Source organism: Carassius auratus, unplaced genomic scaffold (assembly GCF_003368295.1).
Source record: "Carassius auratus strain Wakin unplaced genomic scaffold, ASM336829v1 scaf_tig00015876, whole genome shotgun sequence".
Taxonomy (NCBI): Eukaryota; Metazoa; Chordata; class Actinopteri; order Cypriniformes; family Cyprinidae; genus Carassius; species Carassius auratus.
In genome coordinates, this window is record NW_020524628.1 from 280,090 (window position 1) to 296,681 (window position 16,592).

The 16,592-nt window shown below is 43.4% G+C and overlaps 1 protein-coding gene across 1 annotated transcript in view; it reads right to left on the minus strand.

The window, feature by feature from the left end:
• LOC113074962 (gamma-aminobutyric acid receptor subunit alpha-2-like) overlaps window positions 1-16,592 on the minus strand; it is a 60,805-nt gene that overhangs the window by 14,327 nt on the left and 29,886 nt on the right. Inside the window, exons 6-7 of the mRNA XM_026247672.1 lie at window positions 16,392-16,474; window positions 16,145-16,288 (exon numbers count right to left, since the gene is read on the minus strand). Of these exons, the coding sequence (XP_026103457.1) occupies window positions 16,145-16,288; window positions 16,392-16,474 (227 nt within the window). The remainder of the gene's footprint in view (window positions 1-16,144; window positions 16,289-16,391; window positions 16,475-16,592) is intronic.

A 16,592-nucleotide genomic window follows, 5' to 3' on the forward strand; every position in this document is an offset into this window, starting at 1 on the left:
CTGCTCTATGAGCAAGATGGATGTGCTAGGTATGATGCATTCACAAGACTGACTATGAGAGACAGATAGGAACTTCTTCCTTTCTGCTGTCTCCTGAGGGATAGTAGTTCCTGTTTGCACAAGCACGTTCAGTTCTCAAAGGGGTTTAATGGACTTACAGTGATTCATTGGCATCTGTTCTCAGATGACTCTTTAAAGAGTAATAGAATCTGTCGTTTGAAATAGCATGTTTTGAGGTTAAATGCACGCTTTGCGTGATGCAGTCGCAGTAATTGGTTCCACTTGGGCTTGATTCTCTCTTGAGGGATAAGAGTTGAGTGCCTGCACCCCGTGATCAGGTCCTATGGCTGCCATTATGGCAGGATTAAGCGCGGAGGTTGTAGGCAAAGCACAGACGAGTCAAAAAGTTTTCATATTTTGGCTCCTTTTTCTTAATGTGTCAAGTTCTGAGTAATTAGGGACAGAAAAGTGCTGTAGTTAGGTAGAAGCCTAAGGTGTTAGGCTCTCTGTGAGCCTTCTTTTCTACAGTGAGAGTTGTTAAACCTCCCACTTTAGAGGGTTATCTTTTTTGCAGGCTTTCACTCCTTAGAGCTCCGCTACAAAAGCTATTGTGAGTTATACAGTAGGCTCTCTGTGAACATCCTTTGTAAATGCCTTCTCTAAAATCCATGCTTATGGTAAGAGCATGCGCTATTGTTTCATGCCTTCTCTAAAATCCATGTTCATGGTAAGGTCACGTGCCGAGTGCTTTGTTGCTCTTAATCAGAGTAGGTCTGCCAAGTTGACTAGGTTATCTGTGAGCCACTGATGATACACGGGGCGACTTTTTTAACAATGTTGCTGGGCAACTTTGGTTAATGTTACTGTCAATGGGCAATCAGGTGAGAAACAGGGCCCATGACTAATCTAAAATATTAACACTGCTCCAACAAAGTTGCATGGCAAAATTGCTCATAAAGTTGACCCGTGTATCATCAGCCTTAGACCTCTTCTCGCTGGAGAGCGTTATCTTACTGAGGACTGACCGTAGGATATCGTTAGTCTCCTCTTGACTTTAGAGAGTCATCATGCTGAAGCTTTCATTTCCAGAGCTCAGTTTGCATTTGCTAAGTTGCTAGGCTTTGTGAGCCTCCTTGGCCATTGTGAGCATCATCAAGGCCTCCTCTCATTTGAGAGAGTTATCTTTATTAAGGCCTACACTCTCCAGTGGTCTGCTAAGACATCATTTTGCAGGTTGTAGGCTCTCTGTGAGCCTCCCTGCACAGTATCATATGCGTTAAGGGCGTAGTTAGACCTCCATTTATTTTAGAAATTTGTCAAGCTAAAGCCTCCACTGCTAGAGTTCTTCCATCTACTGCGAGGGTCATCAGGCCTTCTCTCACTACAGAGAGTTATCTTCATTGAGTCCTACACTCGACAGAGTTCCTCTAGGACAACATCTGTGAGTTGGAAGCTCTCTGTGTGTCTCCTTACATGATATTCTGAATGCTGGGCATAGTTAGGCCTGCTCTTTTTTTGAGAGTGGTGTTGGAAACTCAGAAGCGAAGACCAGGAGACTCTTGGGTAATCTTCAGCAGAATTCTTTAGTGAGAACGCTCTGCATGACGCTGTAGTCATCAAAAGTCTAACTAGTCCTTAATACATTGTAGTTTATATACATTTCAAGGAGGGGGGATACATAGAGGTGGAGACAATTTAAACAAGCATGAAAATGCTGTACAGGGTTCGGCCTGATACTGGCCATTTTCCCATCTTTGATCTTGTCAGCATAACAGTGTCATTTAAATACAGAGGTGCCTGACAGTATCACCCATACCTTCACATTATCATAGAAACAAAGGCACAGCTGTGCCTTGAGTTTCGCAGGCACCTTTATCTTGGGACCTTGCCCCATCATCAAGAAGTGCATGAAGACAAAAGGTTAATGTCTCAGACACTTGATTTTCCTGATTTGATCTTCTTGGATGACAGCTTTATTTGCCCAAAATGTCTACTACTATAGTGGAACCTAAATGTAACATTTTATACATTTGTAATCCCACAGTGGTCGTGCTAAGGCTTCTGCTCCTAGAGCTCGACTAGGCAGTAGGGTAGTATGCTAGGATGTTACGCTCTCTGGGAGCCTCCTTGGCTACTGGCCTTAGTATGACGTGTTGCCGTTTTGTGTTGTGCTAGTTAGCTCTTAATATTAGGCTCTCTGTGAACCTCCTTGGATGCTGGCCTGAATAAAAATGTACTTAGGCTTCCACTCTCCTGTTAAGGCCTCCATTCTTGAGAAGCTCTGGTCTATGGTTAGGTTGCTTGTGCAGGGGGGAGGACTCCTTTGGGTCTTTGACTTAGCTCAGCCAATAAAGCACTGTTCCCTTCAGCATGGCGGCAAGGGTATACCATTCCCCAAAGCGCCCTCTAGGGGATGCATCATAATACCCATTCGAAATGGACAGTAATAAATATGTATGGCTGATGAATTTCTGCAATTCACTCACCATCAGAAAGTGCTGACAAAATTCAAATTTTTGATACTGATGGGAAACCTTAAGAAAAGAGTGTGCAAAATGTGAGCAGGTGAAGAAGTGGCACTCTGTAAACAGAACATCAAAGAGCAGGATTATGAAACGCATATTGCAACTGGGGATATTCTGAAAGAGCTGATGTCACAAAGCAGGGGGGGAAAAGATAAATGTAATTATAAGCTGGGAGCTCTTTGAGGGATCCCACAATTACACCTGATCTCATGAAACCCTGGATGAAGAGATCAGGTCAGTATGCAGCGACTCTACAGTTTGTTACTGAGCAAAATGGCATAAAGAGAGAAAATCTCCTTGACATCATCATGAGGTTTTTAACCTCATTATCACACAGCATTATCCCAACCACATAAAAAGACACAGAAATGTGGCAAGCCGCCTGGAAATGGAGAATCTCTACCGGCAAGCGGCCCACAAGACAGAGAGAGCGAGAGAGATGGACGGCATAACCTGAAAGATGGAGGAAGACATTGGTTGCCCATGGCAACAGAAGAGAGAAAATCTATCTGGTGCCTTTGAATCTTGTGGAGGATGCCACACTGGTGCCATTTGGCAAAAGGGGGGATCTCCTCGTCCTTTCTGCAGCGGAAGCACAGATGGATTTTTAGCAAGCTCTAATCCTGTAAAACCCACTTTTTTCTTTTCTAGTTCAAGTGCACAATGTATCCACTTGGAGTTCCTCCATTCACAAGCACCAGTTAGCTCAGCACGGAGCTGTGGGGGGGGGGGGGGGGGGGGGGGGGGGGGTTGGGGGGAGTAAGCACAGATGAGGCTGAGCCACATCTGATTTAATTTAATCAACAGCAGTCCACTGGAGAAACAGCATGATGAAATGTAAATGAGCGAACAGAGAGACACAAAAAAGAAAGTGAGAGTTCAGGCCTGTATGTGTGTGAGAATGTGTCTCTTTTAAGAGACTGTATTGCGGAGAAAGAAATAGCTCTTTGAAAACCTGGAGTGCTGCCTACTTTAAATTTACAGGATTTTAAAAGGATTTTAAAGTATCATACAGACCACTCTTGATATGAAGACTGGTCCAAATTATAGGCATCAGCCTTGCTGGCTTCTTGTATACCACATTGTATACAAAAATAAATTAAACATAAATAGCATTGTAAAAAAAAAAAGAAAAAAGTGAGAACTCATTAAAAGTATTATAAATATAAGATTTAAACCCCACACTAAAGAAAAGTTGGAAAAATTGCCTAGGCAGCAACTAAGATATGTTGAAGCACTAAAATTACTATTTGAGAAAAAACAAACAAAAACTGAAATAAAAATAAATGAATCCTAAATAGTAATATCAAATAATAATAATAATAATAATAATTATTATTATTATTAAAAAAATGACATAAACAGATAAAATGACACAATTTTTTTCTAAAATCAAAACAAAAACTGAAGAAAAAAAAAGAAACACTAAAGCTGAAATAAGTATATATTAGATGAAAAATGAAAATCACAGATGTTGCCTTGGCAGCTAAAATAGGTTTAAACTGAAGCACTAAAATTACTTACTGGAGATAAATAAAAATTTAAACTGAAATAAAACAAACAAAATAAAAAAAAACTCAATAGAATAAACAAATGAAATTGACAAAATATAAAAATTAAAGATAAAATAATTTTAAAAAGTTGTACATGAAATTAACTGAAATAAGTTCAAGAACTAAAATGACTTAATTTAAATAAATGAAAACTAAAATTGAACTAAAACTAGACTGAAATAAAATAAATGAATCCAAAATAAGAAATGTAAAAAATAGTAATACAAATGACTAATTAAACTAAATAAATTAAAATAAAATGAACTGAAACTTAATTAATGATAATAGCTAAATAAAATTATTTTATAAAAACTATTATAATATATACATTATAGTAAAATAATACTCCTGCAAGGAGATTTGCAGTCCCAGAATGCATTGCGACAAGCTCATTGAAAAAAATAAATAAAAACCAAAATCCGAAATGGTGGTTTAACTGAGAGAAATGTTAAATATATTTACTTCAGGTAAAACAAAAAACAAAACAAAAAACACACTATTTGTGCTATATATTATGCATATTAGTGTGTTTTATTAGCTTAGCAACACGCTAATATCAGTATCTACTGGAATCAATTGTGGGTTCAAATAGGTTTAGCCTATGCAGATAGTTCCAAATCAGTCTCTTATGAGGTTCCATTTTAGTGAGGGTTTTGCCTGTAGGCACTATATAGGCACTATACAGCGATGGAACTCACCAGGTTTTGTAACAGAGCTAGCGTGTGTGAGTGTGTGTCTGAGCTGCAGTCTGTGCACCATGAAGATGTTACAGTAATTAAAGCATGAAGTTGACGATCAGTCACAGGAGGTCACAGGACCGTGCCGATGCCATGGTTCCAGAACACACACTGGCTCTGGTCCAAACCCAAGTGAGCTGCTCTGCTGTCTACTATTTACATAAGCACATGCTTTATAAGACAGCATCATAATCAAAGTCAAAGCCCATGAGTGGCTGAAATAAAATGCTCTACAAAGTCCATTGACACTTACTTAAAAAACAGTTCCTATATTGGCAGCTTCGAGTACCAGCAAGCGCCGGCAGGAGTGTCGGGGGTATGGCTCCGAGACGCAGCGTCTCGTTCCCTCGAGGAACTAGGGTTACATACGTAACCTAGAGACGTTCCTCTTCAGGAACTCGAGCTGCGTCAAAAGCGCTTTGGGGAACGAGTACCAACGCCGCCAGACTACCAAACCCCTGCCTAGTGTGTATCCGAAGAGCACAGCTTAGGTCAGGAGGACTGAAGCGCCTGGAGTGACTGGCATGTCTAGGCCATAGAATTTGACAAACGTGGAGGGCGTGGACCATCCTGCAGCGTTGCAGATGTCCAGCATGGATACACCTGCTAAGAAGGCCTTGGAGGCCGCCATACCCCGAGTAGAGTGAGCCTTGGCTCCCGACAGCGGGGGACGACCAGAGGACTCATAGGAAGCGTTGATAGCCTCAACTATCCAACGACTGATAGTCTGCTTAGAAGCAGGAAAACCCCTCTTGGGGGGACCGTAGCATACGAGCAATTGATCAGTCTTTCTCCACAGGGCAGCTCTGTGGACGTATGCGTCCAGCGCTCTAACTGGACACATACAATTTAGCTTCGCCTGGTCGGGCTCCCGAAAGGGAGGAGGACAGAAGGCCTGCAGTACGACAGGATGTGGTGTAACAGAGGGAACCTTAGGAACATATCCCGCTCGAGGGTATATGAACGCTTTAGTCATGCCTGGTGCAAATTCAAGATAAGTAGGGGCCACAGAGAGGGCCTGAAGGTATCCTACTCTCCGCAGAGAGGTGATAGCCAACAAAAAGGAGGTTTTAAGTGTGAGATGTCTGTCTGAGATATCTTGAATAGGTTCAAATGGGGGTCTGCACATTGCCTCTAACACCACAACCAGGTCCCACGGGGGAATACGGGACCGTACTGGAGGTTTCCCCTCAGGAGCCACACCCACAGCTTCCACAACTCCGGGCGAGGGTGAATTATCGTACCCTGCGCCTGCGAGAGAAGGTCTGTCCTGATCGGTATCTCCCACGGAGAGCCGTCGAGGAGCGAGACTAGATCTGAGAACCATACTCGGCCCGGCCAGAACGGGGCTACTAACAACAGACGGACCCCGTCCCGGCGCACTCTCGCCAGAACTCCCGGGAGCAGAGCAATAGGGGGAAATGCTTACAGACGAAGCCTCGGCCAGGTCTGTACCATAGCGTCCAGTCAAAGAGGAGCTGGATGAACTAGAGATAACCAAAGGGGGCATTGAGACGTCTCTTGAGATGCAAATAGGTCTACTTGAGCCCTGCCAAATATTCTCCATATCTGCTTCACTACTTGTGGGTGAAGTTTCCATTCCCCGGGCCTCGGCCCCTGCCTCGACAGTATGTCTGCTCCCACATTTGGTTTCCCAGGAATATATACTGCTCTTAGTGAGAGGAGTTTGCTCTGGGACCACACCAGGATCTGGTGCGCCAGCTTGTACAAAGGGCGCGAACGCAGACCTCCCTGGTGGTTGAAATAGGAGACCACCGATGTGTTGTCGGTGCGCACCAACACATGGTGACCCCTTAGGTCTGGGAGGAAGTGCTTCAGTGCACGAAAAACTGCTAGCATTTCTAGATAATTGATATGCCATGTTCGATGGCAATCGCTCCACAGACCACGGGCAGGGTGGCCACTCATGACTGCACCCCAACCAGTGAGGGATGCATCTGTCGCTAGCGTTACACGGCGACAAAGAGCTCCCAGCACCGGGCCCTGTTTCAAGAACCAAGGTTTCTTCCATACATCTAAGGCACGTAGGCAACGCCGCGTGACCTTGATAGTGCGAAGTAGAATGCCCCTCGGGGAAAATCCCTTGGTCTTGAGCCACCACTGCAGGGGCCTCATGTACAGCAGGCCAAGAGGTATCACGTTGGACGCAGCTGCCATCAGACCCAACAATCTCTGAAATTGTTTGACAGTGAGTGACTGGCCTTCTTTGACTCTCTCAACTGAGATGCGGATCGACTCGATACGAGCAGGGGACAATCGTGCCTGCATCGTGGTCGAATCCCATACTACGCCTAGATAGGTGGTTCTCTGAACCGGAGAAAGCACACTCTTCTTGGCGTTCAGTCTCAAACCCAGCTCCCCCATATGTGCGAGGACGACATCTCGATGCCGAACCGCAGCCTGCTCTGACTGAGCTAAGATCAACCAATCGTCGATATAGTTGAGAATGCGGATGCCCTGCATGCGCAGGGGGACCAGAGCCGCGTCTACACATTTTGTGAACGTGCAGGGTGAGAGTGCAAGGCCGAAGGGAAGTACTCGATATTGGTAAGCTTCGCCCCCGAAAGCGAACCTCAGAAACTTCCTGTGATGTGGAAGGATGGATATGTGAAAATATGTGTCTTTGAGATCTATTGTGACAAACCAGTCCTCGGACCTGATCTGTGCTACAACTTGCTTGATTGTGAGCATTCTGAATTTTAGTCTCATAACTGAACGATTTAAGACCCTCAAGTCTATAATCAGACGCAGCTCCCCATCCTTCTTGGGAACTATGAAATACCAGCTGTAAAATCCGGACTCCCTGTCTTGAGGAGCGACCACCTCGATGGCCTCCTTCTCTAATAGGGTTTTCACTTCCTGTTCCATAACCAGACCCTGCCTGAGGCCGACTACTGTCTGAACGACCCCGTTGAATACTGGCGGCACGGAGCCGAACTGAATGCGGTAGCCTTTTTCTACTGTGTGCAGGACCCATCGAGATACATTTGGCAGTAGTTTCCACGCTGCTAAATAATCTACTAAGGGAATCAGTCTCTCGAGACTGATATCTGGTGTAAGAGGCCCCCGCAGGGGCGGCGAGCGTCTCAGCCCCGCTACGCGCACAGGCGGAAGATACTGAGCTCGCTGGGACCTGCTGCGCCCTGGAACACTGGCAGGGTTGGCAGACCGGCCCCCAGAGGGCGCTGAGGGGAGACGGGCACCGTGTACTGCGGTGTGTACCGCTCTACCCCAGCAGAGGCTGCCCTCTGAAACCCTGGGTTGTTGGCGTCAGGGTTTCTTGGCCGAGGACTTCTTAGCTTCAATGACCGCCCTAAGATCTTGTTTGGGCTGGGAAGTCCTCGGCCGAGAGCGAATGTGTTTCTGGGCCTCGCGGTACGAGGAGCTAGGGAGCGGCTGGGGCATCTCCCGCCCAGATGCCCCAAGGGAGCGACGAGGGAGGAACTTATGGAACGCCGCCGCTTGCTTGCGGGCCTCCTGAAACCTGTCGTTGACAGAATTGACTGCGTCGCCGAACAGGCCAGTCGGCTGGATCGGGGCGTCCATGAGGCAGACCCTGTCCCGCTCTTTCATATCGGACAGGGTCAACCATAAGTGCCTCTCCGCGGCCACCATAGCTGCCATGGACCGCCCAATCGCTCGAGCGGTCTCCTTGGTGGCGCGGAGGGAGAGATCAGCGGTCCTTCTTAGCTCTGAGATGTCATGGGACTTGATCTCCTCTCCCTCGTCTAGCTCCTTGAGCAGATCGGCTTGGTACGCCTGTAACACCGCCATAGTGTGCAGACACGCACCAGCCTGACCTGCTGCCGCATACCCTTTGCCCACCAAAGCCGATGTTGCTCTTAGTGGCTTTGAGGGCAACGCCGGGGCCTTTAGAGACGACGCCGCACCGGGGGACAGATAGCTCGCGAGCGTCTGTTCCACCCGGGGCATCGCTCTATAACCGCGCTCTCCCATCCCCACTACGTTCCCATAGTAGTCTGACGAGGGGATGTAGAGGCGGGCCGAGAATGGGCGTTTCCACGACCTGGAGATCTCTTCGTGCAGGTCGGGAAAGAATGGCAGGCCCGGCTGGGAGGTGGCTGACTCGCGCGCAGGAAGCGTTCATCAAGCTTGCTTCTCTGCGGTTCAGCTGCTTTCTCGGCGGGCCAATCGATGTTTAACTTGGCCACCGCGCGACTAACCACCTCCAAGAGCTCCTCATAATGCGGCGAGTGGGGTGGCGAATCCCTGTCAAGCGACTCCACATCAACCTCCTCGGAGGAAGAGAGGCGGAGCGTTGACCCCTCTCCCTGAGTGGAAGGAACCGCTGAGCGTGCTTCCGACTCTAGGGATTGGGTGCCGGATCTGGCAGAAGTGGAAGGAGATAGGGACTGGCCCGTCTCCATTCCCTCCACCAGATCCACTTGCGAACCCCACGAGTGCAGCCGCCGTTCTGCCTCAGCAGAAGCGGGACCAGCACCGCGGGGAATGCTGGCGAAGGCCCCCGCCTCGAAGAGGGCCCTCCGGGAACGAAGCAGCCGCACCGACATACGCTCACAGTGCGGGCAGTCGGCCCCCTCGAGAGCCGACTCAGCGTGCTTCGAACCCAGGCAAACCACGCAAAGGCTGTGTGTATCCCCACCCGTTATATATCTTGGGCAGGGAGGAACACACAGCCTATAACGCGATTTGGAATCGCCAGAATGTTTCACTTTCGCCTTGCTTTTGGGCATTGTCTAGGAGCTCTTAAACTGGACAGACAACAGTAAATAAGACTCACAGACAAACAGTTTGACATTCACACACAGAGCGCTTGCTGAGAGACGCGAAGCTGACGCCAGCTGCGTGGCACGTGCTTTTATAGCTTCCTGGTCGCTTACGTCACTCCGCCGGTGACGTCACGCTCTTCCATTGGTCTGATTTCACACGATATTCAGAGTCGCGCACGCTGGCCGCGTTCCCCATAGCGCTTTTGACGCAGCTCGAGTTCCTGAAGAGGAACCTTTAATATCCATGAAAGTGGATATTTGAAAATGGAAAGTGCAAAGAGCTGGGAGCAAGCACAATGCCTAAACATGTTGTCTGGCAATAGGCAGCTCCCTAGGATTTGGAACGGATCTAATATATTACAGCAACACTACGCTTGACACAATGACTCTCATTAATGAGAATCCTGACCTCACCTTGACCTGAAGACCAACACAGGTTTTTTTCTTTACACATCATTTAATGAAAACAAAGAAATGGCCCTCTGAGACATGACTATATGGTGGGTCTTTAAAAAGGGCTGTGACACAGCAATGAAACATCTGTTCAAATCTGTCTTCAAACACAATGTTATGCTCTCAACAACATTCAATGTACAGTATTATACTGAAAAAAGTTTGTACTTAACATTTCATAATTTTTTACTTAGAAATATTTAAACATACTTAAACCAAGACACATTTAAACAAAATCTTGTTTTTAAATGCACACTTGGTGTTGTATAACAATGAGTGAATCTTTTTTCCTGGCCATATTTCACCCCAAAAATCAGGAAAGGAAATGCTTAAAATAATATTTTGCTTAAAGAAACATAAAAACCTATTTTTAGGACCATTAATTTGTTATGATATTATTTTCATGAGAATCAAGCAGTTTGTTACATCAATGAGAATCTAATGAGAAATTCCACTGAGAATAATGGGAGTTACAAAAAAAAAAAAAAAAAAAAAAATTGCTGGTAAAATGACCAGAAGTATTACTGCAATGAGAATAATGGGGGGGGGGGGGGGGGGTGTTAATTATCATGAAAATAATGTCACAATACAGCAGATCTTAAAGGAATAGTTAAATCCAAGACAAGCCTGAATAACACATGGGCATCACGCACCCTGACATCATGTTTAAGTTCCCCCCTTTACACTGTGCCTTTCCACTGCACTTGGCTTTTCTAAACACACCCCTTCATTGCATCATTAATCAATGAACACACACACACACACACACACACACACACACACACACATACACAAACACACAAACCTGGAGTGATATCACCATTACTTAGAAATATTAAAACATACTTAAACCAAGACACATTTAAACAAAATCTTGTTTTCTGAATTTTCTTTTTTAATCAAAAATAAGTCAAAATTAAGTTTCTGCATAACAACAATATTTGTTGTAAGAAACAAGCTTGTTTAAATTAAGTTTATTTTTCAAACCCCATTGACTAATTTTTTGTTAACACTTTTAATCAGTGCTCCTTTAAAGTTTGTTAATTCATTAATTCTTGATTTAAAAATGTTTAGATATTTTCATTGAAAAAAATAAAATAAAAAAAGTAAAAATAATACTAAGTAAGAAAATTTTTGCAGTGTGAAAATAGCAAATTATTGTGGTCTCATTATTTCAGATTTAATTTCCACTGCCCAAAGAAAACCAACTCTGGTTGCTTTTTTTTACATGTTTATCAATCAATATCTTCATGCCTATTTTTTTTTTCTTGGCCATAATAATCTGCAGTGTAGACTAGACATTATGCTAACAGAAAAAAGTCTGACTACAGCCAGCATACACAAACACAAAAGCCTTAAAAATGATGAGAGATCTGCACTGCTAATTACTGCTAGCGAGCATGTATCGCTCGCTCCCACAACATGCTGATCATCACGGTGATGCTGCCTGGGATCCAGATGTCTCAACTCCTCAGCATGATGTCACTGACAGTATGCCAGCATCATTTGATCTTTCCCATTCTCTCTCTGTCTCACATTTTCCATCTCTTCGTGCAGGGGAAACTCAGCCTTTTTGATGAAACCATCCCCATCAAGCATGTTTGCCAGTAATGATCTCACAAAAACACACAGATCTCAGTGTGTGAACATCATGATAGACAGAAAAGGGGTGAACAAAACTGATAGAGGGGCAAAGCAGTGGTTCACCTAAAAATAAACAAATGTCATTGTCATGTCATTTCAAACCCATGTCTGTGGTGTTGTTTTGTCATTTTTTAAATTCAATTACATTTTACAGTTAAGATTTTAAAAGACATTAGATTGAGTAAATAACAAGAGAATGATCATTTTTGGGTGAAGTAAACCTTGAACATTTGCTTTGTACAAGTGAATATCCTGATAAGGACAGGGGAACACTTTAACCACTAACCAATATGTATTTATTTATTTATTTATTTTAATGTATTATAAGTATACACACATTATAAATTAAGAAAGTATATTCTGTCATGTTCCAAAAGTCCTACAGTTTTGGAAGGACATTAGGGTTTTCATTTTTGGGCAAACTATGATAACGATGAATAACAATCAGTGAATCTTTTTTCCTGGCCATATTTCACCCCAAAAATCAGGAAAGGAAATGCTTGAAATAATATTTTGTTTAAAGAAACATAAAAACCTATTTTTAGGACCATTAATTTTTTATGATATTATTTTCGTGAGAATCAAGCAGTTTGTTACATTAATGAGAATCTAATGAGAAATTCCACTGAGAATAATGAGAATTAAAAAAAAAAAAAAAAAAAAAACCTTTGCTGGTAAAATGTCCAGAAGTATATTACAGTAATAACGGTGGGGGGAGGGGAGGGGATGGGGGTGCTTTTTGTGCCTTTCCACTGCACTTGGCATTTGTAAACACACCCCTTCATTGCATCATTAATCAATGAACACACACACACACACACACAAATACACAAACCTGGAGTGATATTACTCTAAGTGTTTTCTGAGCCTGTGACCTTACTGAAGAAAGGCATTTAAAAATCCTTCAGATATATTACGGACACTCAAGTATGCAAAATATAGTGCACACTGAAGTGTGGCAGATGACCCTCGGGAGAAAAGAGCCTCAGGAGAAAAGACCCTCAGGCTCATGCATGTGTGTCGCTGGTTCCAGTTTTAGTACATCCACTTGCTATGTGTGATGTAAACAGAGCTTAACAAATGGGTCTGAGTGGAAGACACCAATCCCGCAGGACTTGACAAGCAAAGTCACTTCTCTGGCATAGGAATACTGTCTTAGGAAATGAAATGGAAACAGTTATCAAGTATATTTGAGCCTAATGAACAGAATTAAGACTCGTCTCATTACTTTCATGCCCTCACAACATCAGAAAGATCGCTAATTTGATTTGAGTCAATTTGGGTTATATGTGCATCTACTTTCACTGTAGAATTCATTCTAAAAACAGCTTGTTCAGCAAGATTCTTTTATAACGGTTGCTTTTCAAGATACAAGGTAGTTTAAACTCAAATCCGCACACCTGGTGGCAATGCCGAGAATGCATTTGATAAAAATCTCCAAAATTCCCCAAAAATACAGTATGAAGCAGCAAACTGTTTTCAACACTGATAATTTTAAGAAATGTTTTTAAGCACCAAATCAGCATACTAGAATTATTTCTGAAGGCGAAATTTCAGCTTTGCCATCACTAGATTAAATTACAATTAAAAATATAAAACGCAAACCAGCAAAAGATTAAACAAATGTGTAGGCTTAGTAGAAAATGCATATACTGTATATCAAAGTTTATTATTAGCCTACTCTTGACAGAGAGCTGGTGTGGTTTTTGAGAGATGGCAAAGCGGCTGTTTGATTCTTTCCAAAGAAACCCAACAAAACAGGACTTAACGACTACAGGCCTGTGGCTCTAACGTCTGTCGTCATGAAGTCGTTTGAAAAACTGGTTCTGGCTTATCTGAAGGATATCACTGGACCCTTACTGGAACCCCTGCAGTTTGCTTACCAAGCAAACAGGTCCGCGGATAATGCAATCAACATGGGATTGCACTTCATCCTGCAACATCTGGACAAAACAGGGACTTATGTGATGATCCTGTTTTTGGACTTTAGTTCGGGTTTCTACACCATCATCCCAACAACCCTCCAGACCAAACTGACCCAGCTCTCTGTTCCTAGCTCTATCTGTCAGTGGATCACCAGCTTTCTGACAGATAGGCAACAGTTAGTGAGACTGGGAAAATTCATGTCAAACAGCTGCCCCACCAACACTGGTGCCCCTCAGGGATGTGTTCTCTCCCCTCTGCTCTTCTCCCTGTACACCAATGACTGCACCTCTAAAGACCCCTCTGTCAAGCTCCTGAAGTTTGTAGATGACACTACAGTCATCGGCCTCATCCAGGACGGTGATGAGTCTGCTTACAGACAAGAGGTTGAGCAGCTGGCTGTCTGGTGCAGTCTTAACAACCTGGAGCTGAACACGCTCAAAACAGTGGAGATGATCATGGACTTTAGTAGAAACCCCCCTGCACTTTCCCCACTCACCATCATGAACAGCACTGTGACTGCAGTGGAGTCATTCAGATTCCTGGGAAACACCATCTCTCAGGACCTGAAGTGGGACAATCACATTGACTCCATTGTGAAAAAGGCCCAACAAAGGTTGTACTTCCTTCGCCAGCTGAGGAAGTTTAACCTGCCACAGGAGCTGCTGAAACAGTTCTATTCAGCCGTCATTGAGTCTGTACTGTGTACTTCTATAACTGTCTGGTTTGGCTCAGCAACAAAATCGGACATCAGAAGACTACAGAGAACTGTTCGGACTGCTGAAAGGATTATCGGTGCTCCCCTGCCCACCCTTCAAGAACTGTATACATCCAGAGTGAGGAAAAGGGCTCAAAAATCACTCTGGATCCCTCACATCCAAGTCACCCCATTTTTGAACTTTTGCCATCTGGCCAGATAATCGCAAATACCAGAACAGTAAGGCACAAAAACAGTTTCTTCCCCCAGGCAATCTACCTCATGAACAGTTAAATGTTCCCCACTTATTCTTATGCAAAAAAAACGTGCAATATCCTTATATTTATTTGTTACCCCTCCATCCTAGTACATCTCTGCATCTTATTTAATCCTATTCCATTATCATTTATAGCACAATTGTTTATACACTTATTTATTTGCCTACAATTTTTGTTTTGTTGTCTGTGTGTTGGTGTCTGTGAAGCTTATGTCACTAAAACAAATTCCTTGTATGCGCAAGCATACTTGGCAATAAAGCTCTTTCTGATTCTGATTCTGATTGGTGTTTGCCCTGTGCTTATTCCATTAATCTGTGTATCATATCATACAAGGTTTAAATCACTGACATAAAAATATACACAAATAGTATAACGTATATGATGTAGTATTTTAGTTGATATTCTCTGATTTCTGAGAGATCCACATAGAGGCAACAGCAATGCAGTTGTATGATTCTCATTTCATTCATAAACTTCCATTCACTTCACACACTTATTATAGCATAGTGACTTAAGAGGTTTATGTATAATATCGCGCTGATCCCTTGGCTCAGTTTTCCAGCAAATATGACGAGTGGCTGTGCCAGCCTCAGCCGAATATTTTCTAGAAGAATGATTTGTTATGTTATGTTATTTATTTATTATTTGTGCCTTTCCGAATAAGGCATTCAACTTTGAGCACACCCCTAGTGTTATTACTGTGTTTTTGCTCAAACTAATGTAGCCTTGGTGAGCAATAGACTTCTTACAAAAGCATTAAAAAAATCTATCCTTTCAATATAGAATAGTATAGAATAGTGTGTAGGCCTATTACTTATAGTATATCTGCCATCAGCCATTCTGCCACTTCTCTAGTTACAAGTATCCACATATTTAATCCCATATCTGTTGGCAGTTACTGTTGTGCAAGAATAAAATGCTTTAATTTCTTGCAAGTTTTGAGTATGCTATCCATTTGTAAAGATAATGTTATAAACCTGACTTAAAATGTGTGTCTTTTGGGTGTTGTTGTTGCACAGTCCCTCTGGTGTCTCTGTGTTTAACTGAAGCGGAATATCTTGTACTGTACGTGCTCTGGCTTCGTTCTCACCCCACGTCCAGGATGTGTTCACTTTTTCTAAGCTACCAAATGCCAACACACAAGAAATGCCACTGCAAACCAATGAAGTAAATTAGAGAAAGAGAGAGAGCGACAATGAGTGCGAACCAGAGGAAGTGACAGGCAGGATTTGTTGAGTCTTGCCCAGAGATCGTGTTAAAGCACATTGCAGATTTAGCTTAACAGAACGGATGTGTGCTTGATAAACTATGACAGAATGAAGGACAAATCTGCTGTGACATCAGGCAATCCTTATATATCCAACATGTCTGTTCATTCTTTGTGGCTTTCAGGGCTTTTGTTTTGAGGACAAACTTAACCAAAAATGTAACTTCTGTCATCATTCACATACTGCCATGTTGTTTCAAATAGATGCACTTGATTTTGGAAGAATTCCCGATGAATCTTAGCTTTTTCAATAGTATGAAACCATATCTATCAATCTGTAAGTGTCTTGACTCACCAGTGCTGGATCTGATGGTTTCGTTCCCCACAGTTTGCCCCAGTAGGTCATACTGGTTTAATCTAGAGCTTTCCTCTTCTACCACCACAGAGTTGGATGCGTTCTTTGTCCAGGTGTACGTCACTTCTGTCGTTGTGTAAGCATCTGTAGGAATGATTTCAATGGGGCCACAGTTAAAACTTTGCAGATGATTGTTTGAAATTTTAAACCAATCGCTATAAGAAAGCCACTCCATGCTGTTACTCACAGCTGCCAAATTTGAGAGGACAGGAGTGGAAGTCCATGGGGAAATCTTCAAGATGCATTGGACACTCAGCATGCACTGTCAACCTGTGATTTACATTCACAAACACAACTAAAGCAGACATTTAATGCCATTACCATTACTAGCAGGACTGGGCAATTTTCTATGTAGTCTGAGGTAAGTAATGAAGGAACTGAAAAATAA